The 23839-nt window shown below is 48.7% G+C and overlaps 1 protein-coding gene across 9 annotated transcripts in view; it reads left to right on the forward strand.

Annotated features, from left to right (window-relative positions):
- AKAP13 (A-kinase anchoring protein 13) overlaps positions 1 to 23839 on the forward strand; it is a 286571-nt gene that overhangs the window by 241263 nt on the left and 21469 nt on the right. For all 9 annotated transcript variants that reach the window (XM_064158064.1, XM_064158065.1, XM_064158062.1 and 6 more), the window contains 8 exons: positions 6860 to 7031; positions 11931 to 11998; positions 13710 to 13776; positions 15741 to 15876; positions 18064 to 18176; positions 20049 to 20195; positions 21395 to 21645; positions 23253 to 23378. In XM_064158064.1, coding sequence (XP_064014134.1) covers positions 6860 to 7031; positions 11931 to 11998; positions 13710 to 13776; positions 15741 to 15876; positions 18064 to 18176; positions 20049 to 20195; positions 21395 to 21645; positions 23253 to 23378 — 1080 coding nt within the window. The remainder of the gene's footprint in view (positions 1 to 6859; positions 7032 to 11930; positions 11999 to 13709; positions 13777 to 15740; positions 15877 to 18063; positions 18177 to 20048; positions 20196 to 21394; positions 21646 to 23252; positions 23379 to 23839) is intronic.

Here is a 23839-nt window from a genome sequence, read left to right on the forward strand (position 1 = left end):
AAAGACAGACTGCTGCTGCCTTAGATTTGCCCCTGAAGATGAATCTGGTTGGGGGGAGGGGGGGTTGGCTTGGTTGCATTTTTCACTTGAATCTCACCTCAGTTTATCTTCTCTGACAACAGCTAAGAGCATCCTACCTCACAGTGGGCAATATGTATGATGTAGTTAGGTAATGTGTAGCTAATGTGTTGGTAATGACTATTGGAAGCCCCTGAGACACGTAATGAGATCTTCTAATGAGTGTTTGCATAGCAAACAAAACACCTGGAATACCACAGCCAGTTTACACTTCTAGCACCCACCCAAAGTGGGCAGGAGTCTTGTTGGACACAGACTACAGAGAGCAGCTGCAGCTCCTGCCCTTCTCTTGCCTTTCCAAGAGCAAAGACTCAGATCAGCTCATCCAAATCCAGCTTCACACAGCAGAGAGAACGGCCACAGGAGCAGCTCTGCCTGCCTGCTGTGCTTGCCTCGGAGTGGCAGAGTCTGACTTGGGCATAAGAAGGGCACAGAGCTGTTGGAGTGAGTCCAGAGGAGGGACACAAAGATGATCCAAGTGCTGAGGGAGCTGGAGATGTTCAATCTGAAGAGGAGAAGACTCAAGGGGGACTTTAGAGCTGCCTTCCCACAGCTAAAGGGATCCTTCAGGAAGGCTGCAGGGTACTTTCCATCAGGGTGTCTGGAGACAGGACAAGGGGGAATGGTTTGAAGCTGAGGCAGAGCATCTTAGGAAGACATTCTTCAATACAAGGTTGGTGAGACTCTGGACTAGGTTGCCCAGGGAGGCTGTGGCTGCCTCCTCCCTGGGTGTGTTGAAGGCCAGGTTAGGTGAGGCCTCGAGCAGCTGGGTCTAGTTGAGAGGTGTCCCTGCCCATAGTAGGGATGTTGGAGTAGAATGATTTCTGAGGTCCCCTCCAACCTCAGGCACTGTGATTGTTTGAAAACATGCCATAGTGAGCACTGTGCCTGTCACTGAGTCAGGCTGGGCTGAAGCATACCTGTGTGGGAAGGTCTCCTTTCCTTTGCACAAGCAAACTTGATTTTAGCCTAGCCCCAACATAAAAGCACTTGAAGTTTCAGCCTGAGTGCTCCTCTGAACTAGCTGGGCTGATGTGCTCTCGTGGTCCAGCACACTTCGAGATGCACATTTTTGGAAGGTTGCATCACCTTGGCAATGAGGTAGCAGCTGTTGTGAGATCAGTCATCTTAGTACACAGTTCCTCTTTAATGGATCTGCCTTTAAAGATGCAAGCTGCAAGTGCCAGCCACTCACAGCTGCTGAGCTGGTCCCTGCTAGAAAGCACAATGTGAAAATAGGTAGATAAATAACTAAATACATCTCTGTTTGCATAGAAAAGGCTGCCCAGGGAGGTGGCAGAGTCACCATCCCTGGAGATGTTCAAGAAATGTGTGTACATAGCACTTTGGGATGTGGTTTAATTGCAGTAGTGATGCTGGCTTGATGATTGGACCTGATCTCAGAAGTCTTTTCCACCACAACCAATTCCATGTTTACTGCTTCTGAAGCTGTCGATCAAGCAGCACTAAAGGCTGGGGCCAGAGTGGCTGAGAGCAGCCAGGCAGAGAGGGAGCTGGGGGTGCTGGTAGAGAGGAGCTGAAGAGGAGGCAGCAGTGTGCCCGGGTGGGCAGCAGAGCCAATGGCATCCTGGGCTGGCTCAGGAGCAGTGTGGGCAGCAGGACAAGGGAGGTTCTTCTGCCCCTGTGCTCAGCACTGCTCAGGCCACCCCTGCAGTGCTGTGTCCAGTTCTGGGCTCCTCCATTCAAGAGAGATGTTGAGGTGCTGGAAGGTGTTGAGAGAAGGGCAGCAAGGCTGGGGAGGGGCCTGGAGCAGAGCCCTGTGAGGAGAGGCTGAGGGAGCTGGGGGTGTGCAGCCTGCAGCAGAGGAGGCTCAGGGCAGAGCTCATTGCTGTCTGCAGCTGCCTGCAGGGAGGCTGTAGCCAGGTGGGGTTGGGCTCTGCTGCCAGGCAGCCAGCAACAGAAGAAGGGGACACAGCCTGAAGCTGTGCCAGGGCAGGTCTGGGCTGGATGTTGTTAGGAAGTTGTTGTCAGAGAGAGTGATTGGCATTGGAATGGGCTGCCCAGGGAGGTGTTGAAGCCAAGCCTGGCTGGGGTACTTAGTGCCATGGTCTGGTTGGTTGGGCAGGGCTGGGTGCTAGGTTGGGCTGGCTGAGCTTGGAGCTCTCTTCCAACCTGCCTGATTCTATGATTCTGATTCTTGAGATTGTTTTCCAAACCCCAACAATAATGTGCACTGGGACCATTGCAGCTGACACCAAATCTGCTGCTTTTACTGACTAAAATTACAATTTCTTCTCAGCTGGCAGGGGAATGTTTGTGTCACATCCATTTGTAGGGCTTCAGCTGTACACTTATATAACTTAGCTCAGAAATTCTTGAGAAGGCTGATTTCTCACTAGCATCAGGGCTGGTGAAAAACCTCTAAGAGTTAAAAAACCTCCCAAGAGTTAAAAACATCAACCCTTGAAAGAGGAAGTTGGACAGGAAAAGTTGATTTCTGCTGCTTTCTGGCCTGTCAGGAGAGAGACAAGCTTCAACTTCTTTCTACCTCAGTTTTGACTTTTCTCTAAACCTTTAGAAACACACCAGGAGGTGAACCACAAAATAAGCAGATCCAAGCCTGCTAGTGGCAGTGGCTCTGTATGAAAATGATAGAGTCATAGAATCAGTCAGGGTTGGAAGGGACCACAAGGATCAGACAGTTCCAACCCCCCTGCCGTGGGCAGGGACACCCTACCCTAGATCAGGTTGGCCACAGCCTCATCCAGCCTGGCCTTAAACACCTCCAGGGATGAGGCTTCCACCAGCTCCCTGGGCAACCCATTCCAGGCTCTCACCACCCTCATGCTGAACAACTTCTTCCTAACATCCAGGCTGAATCTCCCCATTTCCAGCTGTGTTCCATTCCCCCCAGTCCTATCGCAACCTGACAGCCTAAGAGGTCCCTCCCCAGCTTTCTTGTAGCCCCCTTCAGGTACTGGAAGGCCACAATAAAGTCACCTGGAAGCCTTCTCCTCTCCAGACTGAACAGCCCCAACTGCCTCAGTCTCACCTCATAGGAGATGATGCAAATAGTTATGCAAAACAAAAGTAGTCCTGCATACAGAGAGGTGGTTTTGGAGTATTAACTGGAGAGGATACTGATAGAATTTTGGGTGCATTTACCTATGTCTGGCATTGTGTCACTTATGCAGGGGAGGGAATAGTCAGCAGGACTGTTGAAATCAGCTGCGTGCAGCGGTTCACGTCTCTGAACTCCAAAGGTGCTGGTTCTGTCAGCTTAAAAAAAAAACCAAACCAAAAACCCTCCTCATTTTGTTCATTTTTGGTACAGAGTTTCTGGGAAGTGACGACACCAAAGCCAGCATGAGTAATTTCTCTCTTTTTAACTTCACTTGTGCAGTTCTTGGGCAGTGCTGCACCAAGTGTCTGTAGTTAAGTGTTCGCAAGGACTGGGGGACAGGGAGAATTTGTGCCCTGTAGAGCAGGAGGAGAGCAAACAACTGAATCCTTTCTGCCCGGGAAATCTTCTGCAGCACTTTGTTTGCTGAAATCCTACCTAGCAACACTGAGGTATGTTAAAATTCACTGTTTCTGTCTCTCAGACATCACAGAGGGTTTGGTTTATTTCCCCCTCTCTGCCTTTTAAAGAGATGGGCTCCTATCGACTTGTGACTTCTCAAGTGTTAATCCCATCCTTTCCTGCCTGGCTTTTTCTTTAGGCCTGGGAGGGTTTTTTTAGCAGTGGAAGCCAGGGTAGGGCAAGATGAAAGCAGCAGCTAAGTCTCTAACATCATCTTGAAGGAAGTCAGCAGCAATCATCCGGCCCTCCCCCTTTTGCTCAACTCCTCTCCGCCTGCCACCCTCGGCTGGCTGTTGGCCGTGGCCATGGGCTGACGGCGGTGGGGAGCAGCTCTGCTGCCCGCAAGGGAAGGATGTCCATAAAGTGGAGTAGGTTTTCTGAAGTCCCTCACATAACAGTGAAGCTGGTAGGACTGAAGCACTGGGAGGTAAGAGCTTGGTGCTTAGTTCAGAGCAGGCTGCGCTGCTGCAGCAGGCAGCGTTATTTAGGGCTGTGCGAGCTGCGGTGTCTCAGCTCGCATCAGCGCGGGTTCAGCTGCTGAAGCTTCACGCTGGCAGCTCTGAGCCTACAGCAAAACTGCTTTTATTTTACCCTCCTTTAAAAAAAAAAAAGAGGTTCCATTAACTATTCACAGGAGGGGGGAAAAGCAGACCTGGTTTTGAAACCTTGAATTTCAGCAGCATGGCTGGCGTCCCCCTTTCGGAGCTTGCCGTTTCCTCCTGCAGAGGGGTGCATTCGTTTCCTCTTTTGCCTGGCGTTGCTCAGCTTGAGTTAAAAAGGTTCTTTGCAGTGATTTTTGCAAAGAGAAGATGTGAGTCCAGGCTAGAATTAACTGAGCTTTGCATTAGACACCAGATAAACTCCAAATATGGGATGGTGAGTCTCCTTTGCGGCAGCTGAAGTGTGTGAATTGCAAGGTCTGCTTTGAGTGTAGAGTGAGCTTTTCTCCTGGGTCCCAGCAATGATGGAGAACTGCAGGCAGCAACCAATGGCTGAACTGGAGAGTTTGAGTTCTTGGCCTCTGCCAGGCTGGACATGGCTAAAACTGGGCAGGTTGAGGCTGTGTGTTTTAGTTCTTGGCTTCTGCCAGGCTGGACATGGCTAAAGCTGGGCAGGTTGAGGTTGTGTGTCTTAGTTCTTGGCTTCTGCCAGGCTGGACATGGCTAAAGCTGGGCAGGTTGAGGCTGTGTGTCTTAGTTCTTGGCTTCTGCCAGGCTGGACATGGCTAAAGCTGGGCAGGTTGAGGCTGTGTGTTTTAGTTCTTGGCTTCTGCCAGGCTGGACATGGCTAAAGCTGGGCAGGTTGAGGCTGTGTATCTTAGTTCTTGGCTTCTGCCAGGCTGGACATGGCTAAAGCTGGGCAGGTTGAGGCTGTGTGTTTTAGTTCTTGGCTTCTGCCAGGCTGGACATGGCTAAAGCTGGGCAGGTTGAGGCTGTGTGTCTTAGTTCTTGGCTTCTGCCAGGCTGGACAAGGCTAAAGATGGGCAAGTTGAGTCTGCATATGTTAGTTCTTGGCTTCTGCCAGGCTGGACATGGCTAAAGCTGGGCAGGTTGAGGTTGTGTGCTTTAGTTCTTGGCTTCTGCCAGGCTGGACAAGGCTAAAGATGGGCAAGTTGAGTCTGCATATATTAGTTCTTGGCTTCTGCCAGGCTAGACATAGCTAAAGCTGGACAAGTTGAGGCTGTGTGTGTTTTAGTTTTTGGCTTCTGCCAGGCTGGACACAGTTAAGATGAACAGGTTGAGGTTGTGGAGGTTTATGTGGAGTGGTCATTCCAACTGATAGCTCAAAGGAGGCAAAGATGTGCCACAAAGCCAACTCCTGGCAGCTTTTTCTGCTTCAGACAGGCTTATTCCACACAGTAACACTCCTGGGTATTCTTATTTGCAGAACTAAATAGTGGTTAGGGCCAGTAAATAGACTTTCTGTTTATGAGTCTTAAGAGTGAGAGACTGATGCTGGCATTTTGCCTGGGATGTGTTGGGAGAAGGAAGACCTTAGGCTGAGTTGCTCATTGTTTGAGTGTCATCAGCGGATCAAAAGTTTCCCAGCTGGTGAGGCTCAGTGCCTCATTTAACTGCTTCATGGCAGTTGCTCAGCTGGGCTGCTCTGCAGCTCACTGATACTTAGGCTGTGACAGTATTTAGCAAAGGGCATGGGGCATGCAAATAACAGAGTGGAAAGATAAGCTCACAGAAACCTTTATCCATTTCTGGTGAAATTTCTCTTTCAGATGCTGTGAAATCTGCATTAACAGTTAAAAACCAGTTCTGGAGCTGAACTGTGCAGTAAAACGTTTGGGAGGGTGGTACATACAAAGCTGGGGTGGATATAATTCACATTTGGAGTTCTTCTCTGCAGTTCCCTTTGAAATCTTTTGGGGAAAATCCCCAACCCAGCAAAGCCTGCAGTGGAAAAAAATGATTGAAAGGGTTAATATTTAGCATTTTCTATCTAAGGTAGCAGTGGAAAGGTAAGCAAAGCTCTGCTAGACGTTTGAGAAGCTGCCTGTGCTTATCATCTTTCCAAAGCTGAGTAGTCCAGAGGTTCAAACCACAGCTTCCTGAAGATGAGATAATCTTGTCTGGTGTTGCTGTTGTTCCTCAGCCTTCCTGTGATGCCTTATTTTGTGAAAGATCCATTTCTCTAAAAAGCTTCACCTATTTCCTTGGGCTTCCACAGCACTGTAGGAAAAAGTTGCTCATCAGAAGGAAAGCAGAGTTGGAAATATCCTCTCTGTGCTGCTGTGCAGGCACCAAGGAGGAGCTTGTGTCCTCCATTAGAAAAATGCAATTGAAAAGCACAAGCCTTAGGAGTTGGCCTTCATAAATGAGCTGTGTTGAGGCTTTGATAGGTACTGCATGTGGTGTTTGCATTCAGCATGACACCCTGAGGGTGCTGAAGAGATTGATGAGAGCCCAGAAGGCAGGAGGTGAGTCACTAAAGCCAGGAGATAGGAAACAAAGGTGGAAGAAAAGAGCTGCCATCAGAAGAGAATCCATTTCAGCTGTGCTGGGCAGATCCCTGTGCAGAAGGGATTCAGTGGTATATCCACAGCCCTGGGGGCTCTTAACAGAGCTGTGCAGACACAGGAGTGCTGTGAGGGTGTGTGCAGATCAATACCATCACTGTGAAAGTGTGTGCAGATCAATACCACCACAATGCCAAAGGCAAACACCGAAGCATTTGGAACTAGAGGGCTGCAAACTCACAAGGCACTCGTTGGCTTTCTCTCCACAGGAAAAAGAGAAAGACAAGGAGAAGACTAAAGAGAAGGACAAAGATTCCAAGGAGAAGGAAAAAGATAAGAAGCTGTTAAATGGGCATCTCTTCACTGCAACCTCTGTTGTAGCCCAAGCAACCTGTTACCACTGTATGAAGCCTTTCAACAAGGATTCGTACTACTGTGCAAGTAAGTCAGGGAGAGTTCTCCCCCCCCCCCCCCTTCTTTTTGTTTCTCATAGGAAATGAAAACCTTTTGCTTTGTTTTCATCTTGCTTTAAGGTTGTGGGGTGGGATGGAGATGTGATAATGATTCATGGAGCAGCATCTTGCTCGAGTTATGGCTGCAAGGAGGCGTCCTGCGACCTCCTTCCTAGCCCAGTCTCAGACATCCCAGTAGGGTTTTCAGCCCTTGCTTGTTGGGATTTATCAGTCAGCTGCAAGACTGTGGTTATTTCAGCTGTGTGTTATGGCTCAGGACTGAGGTGCTGAGTTAAGATGGATTTCCAGTGGAGAAAAAAATGTTCCATCTATCTGGAGTGTAGTGCTTCAGTTCTCTGAGTCACTGCTTCAGTGAGCCCTCAGGCAGAACAGCAGGATACAAGAAAGGAGTCACCAGCCCTCTTCTCCCTTTGTATGTGGAATTGCATCCCAGGGCAATTGTGTGCATGCTGAAGCACGAGCAGTACAGAGCAGGCAGCACAGGAAACCCAGTGAAGAGCATCTGTGAGAGTGGTGATTTCATTCTCTTTTCTCACAAGTTGCTCCTGCCTGTAGCTCTGTCAGCTCAGCACTCCTCATGTGGTCAGGACCAGAGCTGGCTGCTTACTTACACTGCAACCCAAAGCTGCAGACCATGCAGACAAAAATGGCCTTTCCCCACGGCACTTTTTTCCTCCACTAAGCCTAGAACTGAGTTGAAGCATGGATGGGAATGGCTGCCAGGCTGGAGCAGGTGGCTCTGTCTCCTGTCTTTTCCTTCTGGTGCATGAGCAGTGTGCTCTGGTGAGCAGGGGAAGGGGCAGCCAGCTGAATCCCAAATGGCAGCTGGGAGTTTCCTGGAAGAGAAGAGGTTGCAGCCAAGTTGTTTGCATCAGACACGCTCTGTGTCAGCCTGATGGGAAATGGAAGCCCAGCAATTACAAGCTCTCAAATGCATCCTTTCCCTTTTTCCACTTCTATTTTCTTCACAGCTTGTAAAGCCACCTAGACAATCAAATAAGCCCTGATTTAACTCTCTAGATCCCAGTGAGTTAAAGAACTCCAGCAATTCCAGCTGGTTTAGATGTTCTTTCATTATCTTTCAAGACACAAAAGAAATTGGCTATAAACTTTCTTCATTGACTAGAAAATGATTGCCACAAGGAAAGCTGGGTCAGGGCTCAGGTTGTAAACTCACACCTAAAAGTGGGCTATGGTGGTTTGGGTGTTACCTGCCCCCACACACACTTAAGAAAATCACCCAGATTAGACTCAGCCAAGCTGGAAATTAGAATGAAGCTTTGTATTTGCAGCCTAGCACAAGATACCAGCAGGTATTTCCAATCTCTACAGCTAGAGACAGAAAGGGACAAGTTAAAAGTAATGCAGAAACACAGCAGCCCTCCCAGAAACCAGAGTTCCCAGGAGGGGCTCCCAACCACCCTTCCACCTCTTTTCCACCCCTCTACCTTATCCCAGACTTTGTTTTGCATTCAAGGTGAGTTTGGAGAATCAGACAGGATGGGTTAGGAAGCAGAGGGATTAGACAGCAGATCAGAGAGAGAAGGGAGGCAGCCAAAGCCAGAGAGCAACTCTGTTATCTATGTTTATGTTCTTGTTTTGATCCATCTCAGCAAGCCTATGAGTGCAGCAGACATCAGCATTGCTTCCTTGTCACAGCCTGTTATCTAATTCCTCTCACTAAAATATTCCAGCTAGGCTCAAACCAGCACATGGGCCTTTGCCCATCACACCTTAAAATCAGCCATCAAGCAACCTTGGAAGTTGACAAGCAGCAGCCAAGGCTCTGTTGTTCCTGTGCTGCTGTGGAATCTTTTTGCCTGCAGAAGTTGACCAAGCACTTTAGGAAGTGAAGACCTGAGTTTGGGACTTGAGGTTCCACTCACAAGGCTTAAAGCCAACAACACAAAAGTCAAGAGAGACCAAAAGAAAAGGGCTCACTCCTGAGTTAAACAGCAGGGCAGTGTGCTGGTGTGAGCCCCTCCTGGGGACTCAGGTTGCTGGGAGAGCTGCTGTGTTTCTGTATTACCTTTTGCCTTGAATAGAGCCAAAGGCATCCTGGGCTGGCTCAGGAGCAGTGTGGCAGCAGAACAATGGAGGTTCTTCTACCCCTGTGCTCAGCACTGCTCAGGCCACCCCTGCAGTGCTGTGTCCAGTTCTGGGCTCCTCAATTCAAGAGAGATGTTGAGGTGCTGGAAGGTGTCCAGAGAAGGGCAGCAAGGCTGGGGAGGGGCCTGGAGCAGAGCCCTGTGAGGAGAGGCTGAGGGAGCTGGGGGTGTGCAGCCTGCAGCAGAGGAGGCTCAGGGCAGAGCTCATTGCTGCCTGCAGCTGCCTGCAGGGAGGCTGTAGCCAGGTGGGGTTGGGCTCTGCTGCCAGGCAGCCAGCAACAGAAGAAGGGGACAGAGCCTCAAGCTGTGCCAGGGCAGGTCTGGGCTGGATGTTGTTAGGAAGTTGTTGTCAGAGAGAGTGATTGGCATTGGAATGGGCTGCCCAGGGAGGTGGTGGAGTGGCTGTGGCTGGAGGTGTTGAAGCCAAGCCTGGCTGGGGCACTTAGTGCCATGGTCTGGTTGACTGGCCAGGGCTGGGTGCTAGGCTGGACTGGCTGAGCTTAGAGCTCTCTTCCAACCTTGTTGATTCTATGATTCTATCTGCTTGTATCTTGTGCTGATCTGTAAATCAAAGCTCCATTCAATTCCCAGAGCCACTGAGTCTAGTCTGGGTGGTTTCCAAAGTTGGAGGGGATGGGGAGCAAGTAACACCCAAACCACCCCAGGTGCATACTAAAGAGCAACCTTCAGGCTTTCAAGGCTGGGCTGTGAATTTAATGGCTCTGCATTGTTTCACTGCCTCTTTTCATGCAGCCAGCAGCAGGTTCTGTCCCTCTTCCTTGTTTGATGCAAAGAGTGATAGAGCCTTGTGGGTTTTGCAAGAGCAAGCAGGTTTCTTTCTTCTGTCTTTCTTGTACAGGAAATTGTGAGATAGCAACAGAAGAGCAACGCCCTATGGCCTTACCCTTGCCTCGCTCAAAGTGCCAGTTGAGTAGGCTCAAACCCTGTGAGCAGAGGCTGAGGGAGCTGGGGGTGTGCAGCCTGCAGCAGAGGAGGCTCAGGGCAGAGCTCATTGCTGTCTACAGCTACCCAAAGGGAGGCTGTAGCCAGGTGGAGTTGGGCTCTTCTGCCAGGCAGCCAGCAACAGAACAAGAGGACACAGTCTCAAGTTGTGCCAGGGCAGGTCTAGGCTGGGTGTTAGGAGGAAGTTGTTGTCAGAGAGAGTGATTGGCATTGGAATGGGCTGCCCAGGGAGGTGGTGGAGTTGCTGTGCCTGGAGGTGTTGCAGCCAAGCCTGGCTGGGGCACTTAGTGCCATGGTCTGGTTGCTTGGCCAGGGCTGGGTGCTAGGTTGGGCTGGCTGAGCTTGGAGGTCCCTTCCAACCTGCTTGATTCTATGATTCTAAGAAATACAAGAAGTTTTAGGGACCTGAGCATATTTTTTTGTTCTGGGCATCCTTTCCTTTCATGTTTCTTCTAGAAATAATTCAGAGCTGCATGCTTGCAGCATAACCTGCACTTAAAATGCCCTTTATGAGCTGTGTTGATGTCTTTCCATGAGTCAGTGGAAATTGCAGGTATTTCCTAAGCTACTCAATCTCACCTGAGAGCATTTCAGTTGTGAGCTTTCCTCTATCAGAAGAGTTAATGCTCCAAATCCAATTATCAGTTATTGGGGAGGGGGAAATCAATTCTAATCATCTTTGAAAACCTCAGTTCCCAGAAATCTGCTGGCAGAGCTCATGAGCAGAGTGCAGGTGTTCTGAGGAAGATGCAGAGTTGCTGCTCTGGGGTATCTGCAGCACAGGGTGGGGGTGTTCAAGTTCTTTGCATTGGTAGATGTTGTGGGTTTGAGGCAAAGCAGTGGCTTCAGCCTGGGTTTCAGCAGGAAGTCCCAACCTAACAGGCATGGGCACCTGGGAGATCCTTCTGTTCCTTGTGCTGGTAATCCTGCAGTGCAGGAGCACCTGGGTCCTCTGCTCTACAGTCTCTCTGAGGTTATGGAACCTGAGTTGCTGTCTACAACTACCTGAAGGGAGGCTGTAGCCAGGTGGGGTTGGGCTCTTCTGCCAGACAACCAGCAACACAACAAGAGGACAGTCTCAAGCTGTGCCAGGGGAGGTCTAGGCTGGATGTTAGGAGGAAGGGAAGTTGTTGGCAGAGAGAGTGATTGGCATTGGAATGGGCTGCCCAGGGAGGTGGTGGAGTCTCCATCCCTGGAGGCATCCAAGCAAAGCCTGGCTGGGGCACTTAGTGTCATGGTCTGGTTGGTTGGGCAGGGCTGGGTGCTAGGTTGGGCTGGCTGAGCTTGGAGCTCTCTTCCAACCTGTCTGATTCTATGAAATGAATTTTCCTGCTTTTTTCCTGTCCTGTGCATCCTAATCTTGATAAGAACAGAGTCTGTGTTTGCTGACAAAATATCAGCCCCACCATTGCTTTCTGTTTCAGTCTCTTCCTTCAGAAGAACAACTCAATCCTTTCTCCTTTGGAGTTTAAGATCCACAAGGACCTTGGCAACACAACTTTTGCACTGTCTTTCTTTTCTTTCCTTTGGTGTTTATTTTTCCCCAAACAGAATTTGCTGTTAAATTCCAGGAGGACATATGGCAACAAAAGGCTAATTATCTAGGAAGGCAGCCCTGCCTCTCAGTATCTGTAGCTACCCATGTAAACCACAACCATGCTTCAAAGTTGTCATTGTCACTTGTGCAAGATAACAGTTTGGGTTACAAACAGCAAAAAAAAAAAATACCCCAAACCTGACCTGTTTTTTGTGGGAGTTTTGTTTAATTGCTCCTTATTTTGTTTTGCTTTTGGCAGACTGCAATGCAATTGTTCACAAAGGCTGTAAGGAGAGTTTTTCTTCTTGTGCAAAGGTCAAAATGAAGGTAAGAGATTCCTACTCTTATAAAAACAATTTAGCCTGCAGGTAGATAATATCTTGTACCTTACATCCTGAAGTTTCCAGCTTGCTGGACATAATTTCAGCCCCTGTGCTGTGGAGAATAATTTCTCTGAGCTCTCCTGAAGTTCCCCAGATTCACATGGTCACTTCTCTGAAGGTCCCCAGATTTACTTCTCTGAAGTTCCCCAGTTCACATGTTCATGGAATCATGAAATGGCTCAGGTTGGAAGGGAGCTTAGAGATCATCTCTTCCAATCCCCCTTCCATAGGCAGGGGTACCTCAACTAGACTCAGCTGCTCAAGATCTCATCCAGCCTGGCCTTGAACACCCCGAGGAAGGAATCATTCACAGTGTTCCTGGGCAACCTAGCCCAGAGTCTGACCACCCTCCTACTGAAGAACTGCTTCCTCAGCTCCACTCTAACCCTGCTGTGCCTCAGCCTAAAACCATTCCCCTTGGCCTGTCTCTAGACACCCTCAAGAAAAGTCCCTCTGCAGCCTTCCTGCAGGATCCCTTCAGGCACTGGCAGGCAGCTCTAAGGTCCCCCTGGAGCCTTCTTTCCTCCAGACTGCACCCCCCCAGCTCTCTCAGCCTGTCCTCACAGCAGAGCTGCTCCAGCCCTTGGACCATCTTTGTGGCCCTCCTCTGGACTCTAGTCCACAGATTGTCCCTAGGACTCAGTAAATGACAGGCTCACAGGATGTCAGGGGTTGGAAGGGACCCAAAGAGATCATCCAGTCCAGCCCCACCGCCAGAGCAGGACCACACAATCTAGCTCAGGGCACACAGGAACACATCCAGACAGGCCTTGAAAGGCTTCAGAGAAGGAGACTCCACAACCTCTCTGGGCAGCCTGTGCCAGGGCTCTGGGACCCTTACAGTCAAGAAGTCCCTCCTTAAGTTGAGCTGGAACCTGCTGTGCTGCAGCTTCCATCCATTGCTGCTTGTCCTATCCCAGGGAGCAGTGAGCAGAGAGCAGAGGCTGACCCCCATCCCTCTGAGATTTAGAAACATTAATTAAATCCCCTCTCAGTCCTCCCCTCTCCAGACTAAAAAGTTCCAGGCCCCTCAGCCTCTCCTCATCAGGCAGCATGCTCCAGGTCAGCATCACAGAGTGTTTGCTGCCAGCAAACTCCCTGCCTCGCTCCCTGCAGTACACAGGGACCTTAAGGTGAGGTGCTGTGTCCTATCCTTCAGTGAAAATAAACCCAAACACAGCACTTCAGTGGCAAAACCCAGGGGTGTCCAGCTCCTGTAATGCCACATCCTGTGTGCATAACTATTCAATGTGTCTGAGGAATGCATGGAATTCACTCCTGCCCCAAATGGGAGCAACCTCTTCTGCACTGTGCTTCTCCAAGCTTGTTGATGTTGATACAGTCATCATTTTCAGTTGTCTTCAGTGTTGTCAACACTTTCTCTGGTTCTTTTCCTACTTGCCTGCACATTTCTCCACCTGTTATTCTGCTCATTTTGTTGGTGGCATCTGTGGGGGAAGCTCTGTGTGTGTGTGCATCTATTTGTTTATTTGGGGGTTGATATATAAATGCATTCAAATAAATCTACAGCAAAGAACTGATCTGTTCTGAAAGAATTCGAGGGAAAAACATTGCTTTTGAAAATGTTAATTACATGGCACAGCCTGATGGGAGAGGGGAGGAATAAATTACAGTGATTTTCCTTTCTCTTTCAGCCACAGAGAGGGATGCTGCAGGCGCATGATACCTCTTCATTACCCACAGTCACCATGAGAAACAAAAGTAAGAACACTTCCATTTCCCTCTTCTTTGTCCTCTGTCTGCTGTGACAGTTCAATATTATGAGAGATAAGTGCTTCTCAGAGCAAGGGTGAGAGCATCTTCTGTGCACAGTAAGTTATCACAGGATCAGAGGCTCACAGGATGTTAGGGGTTGGAAGGGATCCAAGGAGATCATCCAGTCCAACCCCACTGCCAGAGCAGGACAATGCTATCCAACATAGATCACAGAGGAACACATCCAGACAGGCCTTGAAAGGCTCCAGAGAAGGAGACTCCACAGCCTCTCTGGCCAGCCTATTCCAGTGCTCTGTGACCCTTACAGTCAAGAAGTTCCCCCTTGTGTTGAGGCAGAACCTCTTTTGCTGCAACTTACACCCATTGCTCCTTGTCCTAGGAGCAATAGCTCTGTTTAGCATTTCAGAGGTCCAGCTGAAGCTGCACAGTTCTATAGTGGCTTCAAGCAAATGCAAAGGCATCTCAGGTTTAGAATGAGTGAGAGATGAGTCCACAAACTCTGGAAGATGCAGCCTGTGTCCATGGGTGTCTGACACAGGAAAGGATCCAGCTATGAGTATTTACAGCACTGGTTACAGGTGGAGAGGATGCTTGTTCAAAATACTAGTCTTTGGGTTTTTTTTTTACTTAATCTTATGTTTTGTAGTAGTGAAAGCAGAAAGTTTGGATTTAAATAGGAGCAAGCAAACTTTGCCTGGCTGCACTGAGGTACACACCACACTGCAGAGCTACAAGGCAAAGAAAAGGAGTGAAATAAGCCACATGACTCTTGCAGCACCACGATTTAGGCAAGAGTGTGTGCAGCAGATCAAGGGAGGTTCTCCTCCCCTTCTGCTCTGCCCTGCTGAGACCTCATCTTGAATACTGTGTTCAGTTTTGGGCTCCCCAGTTGAAGAGGGACAGGGATCTGCTCTAGAGGGTCCAGCAGAGAGCTGCAAGGATGATGAGGGGACTGTAGGGCATGGCTGATGAGGAGAGGCTGAGGGACCTGGGGCTGTTTAGTCTGGAGAAGAGAAGACTGAGAGGGGATCTGATAAATGTTTATAAGTATCTGAAGGCTGCCAGGAGTGGGGGACAGGTTCTGCTCACTGCTCCCTGGGATAGGACAAGGAGCAATGGGTGTAAGTTGCAGCAGAAGAGGTTCCACTTCAACACAAGGGGGAACTTCTTGACTGTAAAGGTCACAGAGCACTGGTATAGGCTTCTCAGAGAGGTTGTGGAGTCTCTCTGGAGCCTTTCAAGGCCTGTCTGGATGTGTTCCTCTGTGATCTGTGTTAGTATTGTCCTGCTCTGGCATTGGGGGTTGGACTGGATGATCTCCTTGGGTCCCTTCCAACCTCTAACATCCTGTGAGCCTGTGATTTGATAAACTGAGTTAGTTATAACTTTGGGACCACTATCTGGAGCCACACCATGTGATAGAAATGTACTCACTGTGGTGCTGAGCATGAAATTCAGTAGTGTTGCTTCAGGAAGCAGAAAAGATGGGAAGAAAGGAAGATTTGGAAGTGGTCTGAAAAGTTTAGTCTCAGGTATGTGAGAGGACAATGAGATGAGGGTTAGCATTTCTCTGTGGTACAATGAGATGAGGGTTAGCATTTCTCTGTGGTATGTGCTGATAGAGAAACCTTTCTCAGGAGGTGTGACCAGAAGCAGGAAGGTGCATAAAATTTTAGGTCCAGGAAAGTTAAAAAGCAACACATAGATGGCTACAAGTGTCCCAGATGCATGTTTGTGGACTTTGCAGGTCTCACATAGACCTTGTAAGCAATGCAGTCACAGAAGGCTCAATGTTCTCTCCTTCCTGCAGCTGCTTTAACAGCTGAGATCTCCAGGTGATGACTCTAGAGAGAACAGGAAGTGAACTTTGGAGCCTAGGTTAGGTCATCTTCATCGCGGTGAAGAAGGCAGTTGTGCGAAGCTGACTTTCTCCATCCCTTCCCTTGCAGGCTCCCAGCCGAAGGAGCGTCCTCGCTCTGCCATCCTTGCTCCAGATGAGAACACTGTGACCTCCATATTCAATAACAGGAGGTCACAGCAGACTGCAGCTCTTTCCAAAAGTGTCTCCATACAGAACATTGCAGGGTAAGGCCTCCCCCAGCACACCTGGCTACAGCTGCGTCGCCTGGCGCTGCCAGCACAGAGAGATTCAGAGCTGTGCTCTGGTTTGTGTTAAGGGTACAAAAGAGGATCACACAGGCAGAAAGACTCAACCTTATGTATGGTGCCTTCAGTTGTCTTCTGCACAATCAGACCTACTCACCTTATGTCTGGTGCCATCAGTTGTCTTCTGCACAATCAGACTGACTCACCTTGTGTCTAGTGCCATCAGTTGTCTTCTGCACAATCAGACCTACTCACCTTATGTCTGGTGCCATCAGTTGTCTTCTGCACAATCAGACCTACTCACCTTATGTCTGGTGCCATCAGTTGTCTTCTGCACAATCAGACCTACTCACCTTATGTCTGGTGCCATCAGTTGTCTTCTGCACAATCAGACCTACTCACCTTATGTATGGTGCCATCAGTTGTCTTCTGCACAATCAGACTGACTCACCTTATGTATGGTACCTTCAGTTGTCTTCTGCACAATCAGACTGACTCACCTTATGTCTGGTGCCATCAGTTGTCTTCTGCACAATCAGACTGACTCACCTTATGTGTGGTGCCATCAGTTGTCTTCTGCACAATCAGACCTACTCACCTTATGTATGGTACCTTCAGTTGTCTTCTGCACAATCAGGTTGTCTGAGGTAGTTTAGTCATGACACAAGTTCAGAGGCATCTGAGTTGACTTGGTTATATTCAAGGCCACTTCACAGAGATGCACTGAGCTCCAGGAGGAAATTTCCTTGCCTTGGGCTGCACATATTTGCAGCTCAGGTATCATCACAGAATCAGTCAGGATTGGAAGGGACCACAAGAAGCAGCCAGTTCCAACCCCCCTGCCATGCCCAGGGACACCCTACCCTAGAGCAGGCTGCCCACAGCCTCATCCAGCCTGGCCTTAAACACCTCCAGCCATGGGGCCTCAACTACCTCCCTGGGCAACCCATTCCAGCCTCTCACCACTCTCATGCTGAACAACTTCCTCCTCACCTCCAGTCTGAATTAATAGTAATTTTTGTGTCCCTAAGGATAGGGTAGAAGAGATCTGCAGTTTTTATGGTGTTTCAGGGCCATGTTGTATATAATTAATTACAGCAACAACAAAAAAGCCACAACAGAGAACATCTAAGTTATGTTTCCTGCACTACCTGCATATTGAGTAGCTCTTCAAACAGCAGTAGCATGGAGGGACATAGAAGCCTAGAGTGGTCTGAGTTGGAAGGGACCTGCAGAGATCATGTAGTCCAACTCCCCTGCAGTCAGCAGGGACGTCCTCCACTACATCAGGTTGCTCAGAGCCTTCTCAAGCCTCACCTTGAATATCCCATCCCAGGGATGGGACCAGAATCACCTCCCTGGGCAACCTGTTGCAGTGTTCCACCACCTTCATGGTGCAGAACTTGTTCCTAACATCCAGTCTAAATCTCCTCTAACTCCCTTATCCTGTCCCTGCAGGCCTTTGCAAACAGTCCCTCTGCAGCCTTCTTGTAGCCCACTTCAGGTACTGGCAGGCCACTATTAGGCCCACCTGGAGCATCATTCTCTTCTCCAGGCTGAACACCCCCAGCTCCTTCAGCCTGTCCTCATAGCAGAGGTATTCCAACAACCTGACAATTTTTGTGGCCTCTTTTGGACCCACTCATCAGGTCCATGTCCTTCCAGTGTTGAAGGCTCCAGAGCTGGACACAGCACTGCAGGTGAGGTCTCCCCAGAGCAAAGTAAAGCTCTGGACATGTTGTGCACAGTTGGTGTGCCCTGGCTGTTGGTGGTGAGATGAATTCCACTCCTTCTTCCTGATCGTCCTCAGAGCTAGCCATAAAGACACTTGGATAGCCTTTTGGGTTGTGTTTTTGCAGTGCTTACTCCAGGGACCACGAGGGAGGGAAGTGACTGTAGAATGGAAAGGGATGAAAAAGAGCTCTGCCGCTTACAAAACCTCAGGTGTGATCCTTTACAGATGACTGAGACCTTGCAGGTTGTTGAGCCCCAACAGATAGTCATTAGAAAATGAATACATTAATGAGATAATTAATCAAAGTCCCTTTTTATAGGTAACAGTGCAACACTTGTTTGGTTCTCAGGTCATATTTGGTGTGTTTGAGAACAGGTTTGGCTGTGTTTGTCCCTATCATGAACAATTCCCTGTGTTCTCTTTGCCTGCAGAGTTGGGAATGATGACAGCTTGATACACACTTGGAAGTTCCTGTCGCAGTCAACAGACTCCTTGCATAAAATCAGCAGGGTGAACGAGTCCATGGAGTCGCTGGTTGATGAAGGTGAGTGATGCCCACAGCACTCAGAGCCAAAGGAAGCTCTCACTGCTGCTCTACACCAAGAGCAAATCCCTTTTTGGCATTTCAGCAAGCGTTTGCCTTGCTAACCAACAAGTGAAGTGCATTTACTTTAAGCTTGGGAATGTTAGGGTGAAAAACGGTGAACAGGTCTGCAGCTCCCAACACAAGAAGGACATGGAACTGTTGGAGTCCAGAGGAGGCCACAAAGATGCTCAGAGGGCTGCAGCAGCTCTTGCTATGAGGATAGGCTACAAGAGCTGGAGGTCTGCAGCCTGGAGAAGAGAAGGCTTGGAGGAGACCTTGGAGTGGCCTTCCAGTATCTGAAGTGGGCTACAGGAGGGCTGGGGAGGGACTATTGACAAGGTCTGGTAATGACAGGATGAGGAGGAATGGGTTTGAGCTGGCAGAGGGGAGATTGAAAGTGGATGTTAGGAAGAAGTTGTTTGCAGTGAAGGTGATGAGACACTGGCACAGGGAGGCTGTGGCTGCTCCCTCCCTGGAGGTGTTTAAGGCCAGATTGGATGAAGCCTTGAGCAACCTGTTCTAGTGGGAGATGTCCCTGCCTGTGGCAGGGGTTGGAACTGGATGAGCTTTGAGGTCCTTTCCAACCTAATCCATTCTAGTCTGGTCTGTTCTGTTCTAACTCAAACAGAGCCCCACAAAATAATCTCTGCAGCTTGTCAAATTGTGAGGAAACCTTTGGAAGGTTTCAGTTGCAGTCAACTTACTTTAAATTTAGCTCAGAAAACCTTTGGAAGGTTTCAGTTGCAGTCAAGTTACTTTACATTTTAGCTCAAGGACAATCATTTCTTCTTTCATCCTGCACCTCTGGCCCATTCATACAGCCACAAGCTTTGCACTCTGTCACCTCTGTCACGCTGATGTCTTGCATTTTGTATTTCCCCTCAGAGTGGGGAAGTTAGAAGTATTCTGTTTAGCTTTGTGAGTTTGAAAGTGAAGTCAACTAAACTAATTTCTTAAGTTTAAATATTTATTTTTAGCTGTGGTGCTTTTTTTAGGCTATCATCAGGGGGTTTGTACCTGAAAATAGCAGAATTGTCTTAATTTATTAAGGACTAAACAAGAGTATGCTCACAGTGATAGGTCTCCCAGTACCTGCACAAAAGAGCAGCCTCTCCTAAACACACTGGAATTGGAATGGGCTGCCCAGGAAGGTGGTGGAGTCACCATCCCTGGAGGTGTTCAAGAAGAGACTGGATGAGGCATTTAGTGCCATGGTCTGGTTGATTGGCCAGGTCTGGGTGCTAGGTTGGACTGGCTGAGCTTGGAGGTCTCCTCCAACCTGCTTTATTCTATGATTCTCTGGTCTGGTTGATTGGCCAGGGCTGGGTGCTAGGTTGGGCTGGATGAGCTTGGAGGTCTCTTCCAACCTACTTGATTCTATGATTCACAGAGATCTGTGTGTGTGGTGTTCACTTTCACCTACATTAGTTCTGGCTTTCCAACACTGAAAGCACAGATCTCCCATGGATCTAAGTTCCCTTGATTCTGTGATGTAAATGAATCCCACCTGGGTGTTGTGTTGTCTCCCTTTTATCTGTGATGTTGTTGCACTGCAGGTAAAGTATTCATTGTCTTTCATTTGAGCTAGAATTCGGTCTGGGTGAAGATGGTGAGCTGGGGTTCATTCAGCAAATTGCCTTTGAAAATGCTCAAATAACCTTTAAAAGTGCTTTTAATAACCTGATCCTTATATAGTTTAATGTCATGGGACCATTCTTGTGTCATTAAAGAATGCTGTGATGTCTGTGGTATGACAGACAGAGCCTAAACCCAGATGACTCTCAGACGAGACAAGTTACCCAGGTCCTAATGGCACATTGCTTTGTAAAGGTGCAGACATGAACGAAGGACAGCTGATGGGAGACCTGGAATTGGATTCCAAGCAACTGGAGGCAGAATCTTGGAGCCAAGTAGTGGACAGCAAGTTCCTACAGCAGCAAAACAAAGATGTTGTCAAACGGCAAGATGTCATTTATGGTGAGATACCTGCATCTTCCTTTTCCACTCAGTGAAGAGAACTTCTTGCTATAGCTGCAAGTATGAATTTGGGAAGCTTTATGTCAGCAAACATGAACCTTGATTTGTTTTCCTCAGAAGCCAGTTCTTGAAATTCTTAGAATCATTATGTGTTCTGTGAAAGCTCTCTTTCTGCAGCTCAGCTTGCTTTCTGCAGCTCAGCTTACTTTCTGCAGCTCAGCTTGCTTTCTGCAGCTCAGCTTACTTTCTGCAGCTCACATACCCAGAAGGCATAAAAAAACCCAACCAGAAACTGCCTTCCCTCATTTTTCTGCTGCTGATGTTTAAACTTCATTACAGTAGAGCAGATAGCTATGAGGTCTTCTCCTGTGGAACACAAGGACCATCCTGTATGGCAGAAGTGCCAGCAGGAGCAGGGAGGGGATTGTCCCCTTGGACTCAGCTTTAGGGAGGCCACAGCTCGAGTGTTGTGTTCAGCTTTGGGCACTGCAATACAAGAGAGATGTGGAGGTGCTGGAGTGGGTTCAGAAGAGGGCAACAAAGCTGGGGAAGGACCTGCAGAATAAATCTGATGAGGAGAGACTGAGGCAGCTGGGGATGGTTAGTGTGAGAAAGAGGAGGCTGAGGGCAGACCTCATTGCTGTCTACAGCTACCTGAAGGACATTGTGGAGAGGCTGCTGCTGGGCTCTGCTCACAGGGAGCTGGAGACAGAAGAAGGGGGAATGGCCTCAAGCTGAGACTGGGGAGGTTTAGATTGGATATTAGGATAAAGTTTTTCATGGAGAGAGTAGTCAGGGAGTGGAATGAGCTGCTCAGGGAGGTGGTGGAGTCACCCAGCCTGGATGTGCTTAAGGGTGGTTTGGCTGTGGTGCTTAGGGCTATGGTTTAAGGTGACTCTTGCAGAGCAGGGTTCTAGGCTGCATGTTTCTGTGATCTCTGTGGTTCTGTTGAGGCTGGCAGGGAGGTGCTGGGAAGGAGCAGACAGCAGTGTTTAAACGTTCAGAGCTCAGCAGCAGTGCCCGAAGCTGCCCCTCTGTGTTTCTCTGCTCCCCTCTTTCTCCCACACATAAACTATTGATTGGTGCTTCGATACCTGACATGAAGTTTCCTGAAGCCACTTAGGGAAGCTCTTCCATGTGCTGTACACCTCCATACTCTCCAGTGACCTTGGTTTCGACCTTGTCCTCACCCTGTGCAGAGCTCATGCAGACTGAAATGCATCATGTCCGCACCTTGAAGATCATGAACGATGTGTACAGCGCAGGGATGCTGGAGGAGCTGCAGTATGATCAGCAAGTGGTGGACAAGATTTTTCCATGCCTGGAAAACTTGCTGCAAATCCACAGTCACTTCTTCCAGCGAATTCTGGAAAGGAAGAAGGAGTCACTGGCAGACAAAAGCGAAAAGAACTTTGTTATCAGGAGGATAGGTGACATCCTAGTGAATCAAGTAAGTGCTGGAAAACGTCTGCACTGCTGAGAGCTCAGCTGGAAACCAGGCACTCTCCCTTCCCTCCTGTTTAGGCCTGTTAGATAATCACAGCTGGGGGCACCTTTTCCTCTGCACACTTGGGGAAAAAAAATCTCCACAGCTGTTTGTTTGTTTTTTTTTTTTGAAGCACTTTTTGTTCTAACTGAGGTGAAAATTAACTGAGTTTGTTTTGTGGGGAAGAAAAGCGTTCCCTGAAAGGCACAGAGAGGTTTAGCCACAGCCTGGAGGGTAGGCAGTAGACCACAGCACAATGTGCTTCTGGGCTGAGTTACTGCCTGTGATGGTTTGGGTGTTACCTACCCCACACACACTCTAGATCCTAATGAGTTAAAGAACTCCAGCAATTCCAGCTGGTTTAGATGTTCTTTCATTATCTTTCAAGATACAAAAGAAATTGGCTATAAACTTTCTTCATTGACTAGAAAATGATTGCCACAAGGAGAGCTGGCTCAGGGCTCAGGTTGTAAACTCACACCTAAAAGTGGGCTGTGGTGGTTTAGGTGTTACCTGCCCCCATACACACTTAAGAAAATCACCCAGACTAGACTCAGCCGAGCTGGAAATGAGAATGAAGCTTTGTATTTGCAGCTTAGCACAAGGTACCAGCAGGTATTTCCAATCTCTACAGCTAGAGACAGAAAGGGACAAGTTAAAACAGTAATGCAGAAACACAGCAGCCCTCCCAGAAACCAGAGTCCCCAGGAGGGGCTCCCAACCACCCTTCCACCTCCTTTCCTCCCCTCTACCTTATCCCAGACTTTGCTTTGCATTCAAGGTGAGTTTGGAGAATCAGCCAAGAGGGTTAGGAAGCAGAAGGATTAGTTAACACAGCAGGTTAGGGAGAGAAGTGCAGGCAGCCAGAGCCAGAGAGCAACTCTGTTATCTGTGTTTGCTTTCTTGTTTTGATCCATCTCAGCAAGCCTCTAAGTGAAGCAGACATCATCACTGTTTCCTTTTCTCAGCCTATCATCTAATGCCTCTCACTAAAATATTCCAGCTAGGCTCACACCAGCACACTGCCCTGCTGTTTAACTCGGGAGTGAGTCCTTTTCTTTTGGTCTCTCTTGACTTTTTTGTTGTTGGCTTTAAGCCTTGTGAGTGGAACCTCAAGTTTAGCACTAAGTGTGAACTCAGTGATGTCCCAAACTCAGGTCTTCACTTGCTAAAGTGCTTGGTCAACTTCTGCAGGCAAAAAGATTCCACAGCAGCACAGGAACGACAGAACCTTGGCTGCTGCTTGTCAACTTCCAAGGTTGCTTGATGGCTGATTTTAAGGTGTGATGGGCAAAGGCTCATGTGCTGGTTTGAGCCTAGCTGGAATATTTTAGTGAGAGGAATTAAATGACAGGCTGTGGAAAGGAAGCAATGCTGATGTCTGCTGCACTCATAGGCTTGCTGAGCTGGATCAAAACAAGAACACAAACATAGATATCTACGTGCTTGGTCTAGGATGCTTTGGCCTAATTTGATTTCCTCAAGTTCCTTTGAGAGACTGTCAGGCAGTGCAGGGATGTCCCAGCAGGAGCTGGGCGTGGGTTGGACCTGTGTGTTTCATGTCCTGGCAGTTCTCTGGGGAGAATGCTGAGCGAATGAAGAAAACCTACGGCAAGTTCTGCGGGCATCACAACGAGGCAGTGAATAACTTCAAAGATCTCTACTCAAAGGACAAGAGGTTTCAGGCATTTGTCAAGGTAGGAGCCTCAACACAAAGGGCAACTTCTTTCTTGGAAGGGTCCTGGAGCTTTTTAGTCTGGAGAGGGGAAGACTGAGAGGGGATTTAATGAATGTTTCTAAATCTCAGAGGGATGGGGGTCAGTCTCTGCTCACTGCTCCCTGGGATAGGACAAGCAGCAGTGGATGGGAACTGCAGCACAGCAGGTTCCAGCTCAACTTAAGGAGGGACTTCTTGACTGTAAGGGTCCCAGAGCCCTGGCACAGGCTGCCCAGAGAGGTTGTGGAGTCTCCTTCTCTGGAGCCTTTCAAGGCCTGTCTGGATGTGTTGCTCTGTGATCTGTGTTAGATAGTACTGTCCTGCTGTGGCAGGGGGGTTGGACTGGATGATCTCCTTGGGTCCCTTCCAACCACTGATATCCTGTGAGCCTGTTCTCCTGTGACCCTGTGGGACAGACAGTTGGTGGAAAAAACTCTGTCC

The sequence above is a fragment of the Pogoniulus pusillus genome, chromosome 17 (assembly GCF_015220805.1).
Source record: "Pogoniulus pusillus isolate bPogPus1 chromosome 17, bPogPus1.pri, whole genome shotgun sequence".
Taxonomy (NCBI): domain Eukaryota; kingdom Metazoa; phylum Chordata; class Aves; order Piciformes; family Lybiidae; genus Pogoniulus; species Pogoniulus pusillus.